At 38.6% G+C, this 7,210-nt stretch overlaps 1 protein-coding gene across 1 annotated transcript in view; it reads left to right on the plus strand.

The window, feature by feature from the left end:
• The window catches only part of atf6b (activating transcription factor 6 beta), a 23,316-nt gene extending 20,611 nt beyond the window's left edge, over positions 1-2,705 (plus strand). The window contains exon 17 of the mRNA XM_022757462.1: positions 834-2,705. Within this exon, the coding sequence (XP_022613183.1) occupies positions 834-1,162 (329 nt within the window). The 3' untranslated portion in view covers positions 1,163-2,705. The remainder of the gene's footprint in view (positions 1-833) is intronic.
• Positions 2,706-7,210: the final 4,505 nt, after the last annotated feature.

The raw sequence follows: 7,210 nt of genomic DNA on the forward strand, positions 1-7,210 counted from the left end.
AGCAGTTCTTGTTTCCCTGTTTTCATGTAATTTTATATTTCTTGCATTTCTGGATTTGAATTGTGTTTAAAGGCTGACTTTTTNTTCTTGTTTCCCTGTTTTCATGTAATTTTATATTTTTTGCATTTCTGGATTTGAATTGTGTTTCCCTTAAAGGTCCATATTTCACACTTCTCCTGTGTTTTATATGAAGTGTTGATCCAGAAGAAGATATATTTGTGGTTTTAAGAACCAAAAACCATCTCGATGTAGTTTTACATCTCTTCTCTCAAGACTTCTCTCTGGAGCTCTAGTAACAACAGGTCGGTGAGCCAATCAGAAGAGAGGAGGCTCTGAGCCTCTCTTTTGATCGGCTGACTTTTTTTTCTGAGTGATTGAATAAAAATATAGCAGATTTCAGGTAAACACTCAGAGAAACCAAATCCCGCAAGGTTTGGATGGTGGGTCCAGGTGGGCGGGGTTTGGGACGTGGCAGAGAGCGGTGACTACTACAAGTTCTATACAATACAGGCTGTGTGCATTTCTCTGTGGACTGAGCGCTTTGATACTTTCACAGTATTAATATAGAACCTAGACCTGCTCTATAATCAGAAAGCACATGGACATCTACCGTTATACAATATGAGACCTTCAATGCTTGTGCTTCCTCTCTTGTATGTGTTTTGTCCTTCGGGGCCATCGTACATCGCCTATCAGTTAAAGAAGATGAATATTAATCTGACTGAATGTACACTTTCCTTTTCTGATTCTGTTTCTTTTAACTTTTGTTATTTTTCATCTCCCTCTGCACTGCTCTCTCTTTCTGCCCTCTCTTCTTCCTTCCCCCCCTCCAGAGAGTCTGTATAACTCCTCTCAGGGCTACGAGATGATGATGCAGGTTGACTGTGAGGTCATGGACACCCGAATCGTCCCCATCAAGTCCTCCGCTGTCCCGCCATCCCTCCGCGACCCTCCCCCACCTCCCCCCTCCTCCCACCACAACCCTCACCACCATCACCATGGCAACCACACCTCACTCCGAGGACGACACCAACATCACCCGTCCTCCTCCTCCTCACCGTCCTCCTCCTCCTCCTCCTCCTCCTCCTCGTCTCCGAGGCAACCTTTACCCGCCCGCCGACGGACAGCTGAATATTTCATCAGCCAATCAGAAGGGGTGTGAGGAGACGTTGCGATGGAAAATAGAAAACATGGAGAATAGTCTGAGAGGAACATCCAAACCTTCTGATCATCCCTGCAGCAGGTTTCCCCTCCTCCTTTTCTGGACAAACCTTCACGAGACACATCGAGGGATTAAATCAGCCATTACTGTTTCAACACAGCTGTTACTGTCACTAAACTCAAAGTCCTCTTTCAGATTCTGGGCTTGAAAATAAAAATAAAAGCCTCTTTAGAAGATAATGCCCTAATATATAAGAAAATATTTCTAAAAGTTAGATGCAGACACAGCAGCACACTGCACTTAGAAATAGTGCTGCATTTTAATATTTAAATATGAAAATGTACAGTTGGAGTGTAGAGTGGGAGGTTCGTGTGGGTGCTGAGGTTAAAGTTGGTTTGTTTCTGTCGCAGCGCTCAGTGTTGTCTGACAGGGAGCGCTGCAGGGCTGCACAGTTACACTTTCTGCTTTTCACAGGACACATACAAAAACCTCTTCTCTGTCCTCAGAGATTCACAGATCAGCAATAAAATAGTTTATATATCACAAGCAAAAATCGCTAGGTGCAATGAAACAGATGTGACTGCGCAGCCCCCGGCAGGACAGACACTCCACACTACTGATGCTCTCACTCTGTGGTTTCCGTGGAGATTGTATATTTGTGTTACTTGTAATCAGACTGCACACACAGAGAACGTGTAGTCCCGATGTTTGTTTGATATCAGAGCTGACGGCCAACGCGTGAAGTGGGATCCTGATGTGAGCTGACGAACCAGACAGATGTTAGATCTCTGTCTCTGCGTCAAAAATATATCAGCTGATATTCATTTTTAACATAAAATCACACACTCAAGTAGTTTTGATTTGGGTTCTTAGGAACAGAAGAACAGATGTTTTCAAACTGTGAGGCTCCTCATTATCTGTGACGTCTGTTGTCGGCGAACCAGAAATCCACTTATCAGCATCAGTAACCACTTCACAGTATCACTGAGATCCTTCTTCACGTGGCGTCTGTCGGATTCATCCGTGTTTCTTTTTTTAATTGAGAAATCATGTTCTTGTTTTGAATGGGGATTATTTAATAGCTGTAAAATATGAGTGTTCTCTCTGTAGATATTTTGCTTGTTTTTTGTCACTTTTTATAATTTTTTTAATTTTTTTTGTCTTTTGGCAACAAAAAGTAAAAGAAAAAGGAAAAAAAAAAGATCCTCATGAAGCTTGCAGTGAAAAAATAATAATAATGCATTTTCCGTTTATTGGACCAACCACCTTTATTCAGTCATTCACTCTGTTTGAACTCAGGATTTTCTGTCCTGGTACTATATATTTATGGAAATATGAAAATGTAGATTTTTTTTTTATTGTACAGAATTAACTTGTAGGAAGCTTCAGTTCCTCCTAAAAAATAAAACAGAAAAAATGATTTCTTCCAAAATAAGACACGATTATTGAGCCTCTTTGACCGGACTGAATTCTTTTATTTTGAAAATGAAGTTTATATAAAATGTCTCAACTCTGAATCTGAACACTTTTTTTTTTTTTCTTTTAACCAAAAATATTTTTTGTCACAAAAACTTTTGTTTTCGTTTCTTGTCTTTGTGTTTCTGCCACTGTGTGTGTGTGTGTGTGTGTGTGTGTGTGTGTGTGTGTGTGTGTGTGTGTGTGTGTGGCTGAGTTTCAGCAGCATTTTATCACATCTGAATCCATCTAATCTGTTTATTTTGAATCCTTTGTTGAAGCTGTACAAGTTAAAGGGGCATTCCAATAATTTTATATATGCCATTTACTGTAACTGTTTACTGGAAATGTAGAAACTCCTGTGGCTCTGGAGGGAGCTCTCTAAATTGATGTGACATTTATCAGACAGGGAGGGTTTAACAAAAGACACTAGAGCTGCATTATGGGAAATGTATTAGCCAGTATACTACCGTGATCAATGTCAGGGTCTTTTCACTTCTGCTGCTTTAATTTTTTTTCCTGTTCTTTTTTTAAATTGTCTCTTGTGATTCCCCGAACTAGTGCAGATGTGATACTAAATTGTTGGAGTGCCCCTTTAAGATTTCTGGAATTTAATTCAACAAAACAAAAAACACAAAGACTGACAATCAAAGAGCAAAAACTTTTTAATGTTCACATTATTGGTATTTAGCAAGAAAGCTACCTGAATGCAAATAGAAATCAAAGATTCAGTAAGAAAAAGGTATAATTTCTTATGATTAGGTATAATTGTGCTTTTTTTCTTTCTTGACACGAGTTTGCAGTTTTACAGGAACATGGAAACAATCTGAACATCCGACAAGAAAGCTAATGTGTAAAAAATAAAACATGTCGAACTATTTCTTTAACTGCAGAGCATTTTGCCAATTTGAAATCGGCTCCAAAACGTCCACTGCCTGTTGAAACCCAGTCCTACTCCTGAAACAAGCAGTTGCTGAAGAGTGTTTGTGTTTTTTATTTGTGTGTGAAGCTGTTGGTCGTGTGTGTCGCGCTGCACTGCTGCTCCTCATGTTTGGAAAAAGAGAAAAATGATGCTACCTTTTTTTTATTATTCTTTTTTTATACTGAATGAATTTGTTACTTTTGTGTAAAGAAATGCAAAGATGAAAAAAAAAAAAGTGGGCATGAAGTTAATGTGGAGTTTTGGAAACAACTGAATCATGTTCTCATGAAAAAATTGTTTAAAAAAAAAAAAAGAAAATGTTTTGAGCAATAACGGTAATAAACTGACGCGACGAAAGTTTTCAATTTTTTTGTATTTGGAAATTGAACTTAAATACTTTGAGGATGAACTGGGGGAAGTTCTGGGAGTTGTTGCTGAATTCAGGTCTCTAATATTTTAATAATCAATTATTTTGATGATTATTTTCTCGATTGAGCGTCTGATTGTTTGTCTATAAAAGAGAAAGGAAAAAAAAATTCCATCGCAATTTCCCAAATCCTTCACGTCTTGATTTGTTTGTCCAAAACCCAAATATCTTCAGTTTAATATCATAAAAGACAAAAAAAAAATTATATTTTAAAAAGCGAAACAAGTGAATTGTGTGTCTTTCTTTTTGCTTGAAAATCACTGGAATTTATTATCAAAATTGTATTAAAAAAAACTAAATGAATGAAATGAATTAACTCAAGAGTCCAAGGACTCTTCTTAAAATCTCTTGTTTCTTCTTGCAACAGTAAAAAACACAAACATGGACAATGAATTGATCATGAAAATAGTGCCTGATTAATTTTCCGTTCATCAATTAATAGTTTTAGATCAATATCAGGTACTTAAAGATTTTTTGAATCATCTCTCTCCATATGTAAAATCATAATTGTGTTGATTGTAAATCGGCAGTGTTTTAAAACTAAACCAAAAGGATTCCAATTTGACTTGAACTTAATTTTTCCTTTGATTAAATTTCAGACACAGTTTAACGGCCGACATGATCAATCAGATTTCAGTCTCCAGCTTTAACATGTTTGTTTGTTGTTGTGTTTTTTTTTTATTTACACAGCTGAGTGTGACAGCATGCCATGTCTCTGGGGTAACCATGAAATGTAAATATGATTCATACACTGCTTTTGTCATTGTTTTTTGTCTTGTTTTTGTTTTTTATATAAATGGATTTAAAAAATGAGAAATGTGTAAATAGGTCTTTGTAATTCCTTTCTGATGAGACGAGCTGTTTGAACTGCTGCCTTTTATGTTTGTAGGGAACGGAAGCGTTGAATTTGATAAAGATAATAAACTATAACCCAGAGCTCCTGTTGTTTGTTAAACTCACCTGTTCTTCAAACGGCTGAAGGTTAGCAAAATAAAAGCACGCCAACATGCTGAACATGGCATGCTAATGTTAGCTTGTTAGCATGCATCAAGTACATGTTACAAAAACTTTTTAGAAATTAGATTAAATATATATAAATTAAATTCTCACACAAAATTAGTAAAGTAGAGAAACCAAGTTACAAATGAAGCTGAAGATGCATCTTTAATCTTCTGTAAACAGATGAAAAGTCAGAGGATCACTAACGTCAGCAGGATTCATCCTCTGGGGAGCATGAATGTCCTTGAAACATCCAGATGTTGTTGAGAGAGTCTGGACCAAAGATTGACTGACGCTGACGTCCGCAGATCCATAACAAACTGCTGGAAGAGGATCCACCTGTGAAACTCTCCCAGTGGACGACTACATCATGACAAAGACATGGATGCTGGGGGTGGGGGTGGGATGGTTGGGGAGGACCGCCTGAGGGCTTCAGCTCTCAGGTTACCTGTTGAGTAGTTGAGAAGTTCTGAAGCCTGGAGCAGAATAAAGTTCAGAGTCATAAAAACGGTCGTGGTCACATGTTGCTGCAGGTTAATGACCATCCTGAACACATCAGAGGGTGGAGGAGGGGGGTGGGCTGAACCAACGAGGTTTTTACAACAAGTCTTTAGTCAGTTGTTCCGCCCCCACCCTCGGGTGACCCTCTGGGGCGCTCATCAACCACAGCAGATACCTCTACAACAACCAAGTCCATAGAGTTTATTACCATAAAGATATGACACAAACAGGACACTAAATTAATTACACAAAATCAGAACAACACAAGAAACCCAGTGTGAGCCAGTGAAACCAGCCTTCCCCACGCTCCTGTTCTGATGCCGACACCTGAGCTTCGAACCACTTCACTCCCAGGCCAGGTGAACCTCATGGAGGACTGATTAGGAGGCGGGCTGAGAGAGCTCCTGGAACACATGCTGCTGTAACACAGTCATCAGGTGGGTGTTAGCTTACATGTTGTGTTTGTTTTAATGTCTCTGATCAAACATAAGCTCCTCTTAAATTCTGGTAAGACTAAATGTATGCTATTCCCGAGGTCACCAAAAAGTATCCAGCCTGCTGCCCATATCCAAACCCTTGAGGGTCATTCAGGTGACACTTTTCTAACTCATCATTGCATCCTATATGAAAAGGGGGGATGGTCCTCCTTAACAAATAGAAGGGAGCAGCATTGTATGTTGTTTATTTTTAAGGCTCTGCTGCAAAAACTACCCAGTTATCTCTGCTCTCTGGTTACATTTAAACACAGAACTTCTGTCAGGTCACAGGACATTTTAACCTTAACCAAACTTCTTGTGCTCCAAGAAAATTATAAAGTTACACTCTTATTTCACTGGAACATTTTAAAAAGTTGCACTTATGTATCTACAACCACATTTGTACATGCATTTTTTTTTATGTGAAAATGTATGTCTGTGAATTGTCTGCGTGTGTCCATTTTAATTGCCTCTTTGTGCATCTCTGGCAGTGTATAAATTGTATATGTCTATTTTTGTACGCAGGTCTCTCTTGAAAAAGAGATCTCGATCTCAATGAGACGATGAGTTTAAAGATCCTCCTCCAGTGTTTGAGCTTTTTTAGTGTTTTAAGGTGGACTGTTCCTTTAAGGCGGCTCTTCGAATCAGCAGAGGGCGACAGAGCTCCGCAGAGAAACATGGTCCATCATCATCATCCTGCTGCTGGAAATATCTAAATATCATACAATATTTATGATTTATTTAAACAGTTTAACTTCTGTTATTCTATTTAATTTATTTGTACTTATTTGCTTTTGTATTATTGTGACCTCTGACCTCTGACAGTGATCAAGAAGTGTCTTTCTCTTTCTCTGTAACCATCAATATGTCATATTAACAGATTTGACTGTTTCAGGAATTATAAATAAACTACAGATGGAAGAAACACACACATACACACACACAGTAAGGATATGATATCATGATGAGGATTAGCAATCAACTCATTGATGAGTTTCCCTGGCAGACACTTCACTGTGTGTGTGTGTGTGTGTGTGTGTGTGTGTGTGTGTGTGTACACTGACGATCGTTTTCCTCCTCGGGAACTGAGGAGACTGCAGCATTTAAATCTGCAGCCGATGACAGTCTCTTAGTCTATAGCCCATTCTCTGGTTCTCCTCTCTCTCTCTCTCTCTCTCTCTCTCTCTCTCTCTCTCTCTCTCTCTCTCTCTCTCTCTGTCTGACTGCTCTTTTTTTCACGGAAGATCAATAAAAACAAAACGACTGGG

This window comes from Seriola dumerili, unplaced genomic scaffold (genome assembly GCF_002260705.1).
Source record: "Seriola dumerili isolate Sdu_G_001 unplaced genomic scaffold, Sdu_1.0 BDQW01000276.1, whole genome shotgun sequence".
Classification (NCBI taxonomy): Eukaryota; Metazoa; Chordata; class Actinopteri; order Carangiformes; family Carangidae; genus Seriola; species Seriola dumerili.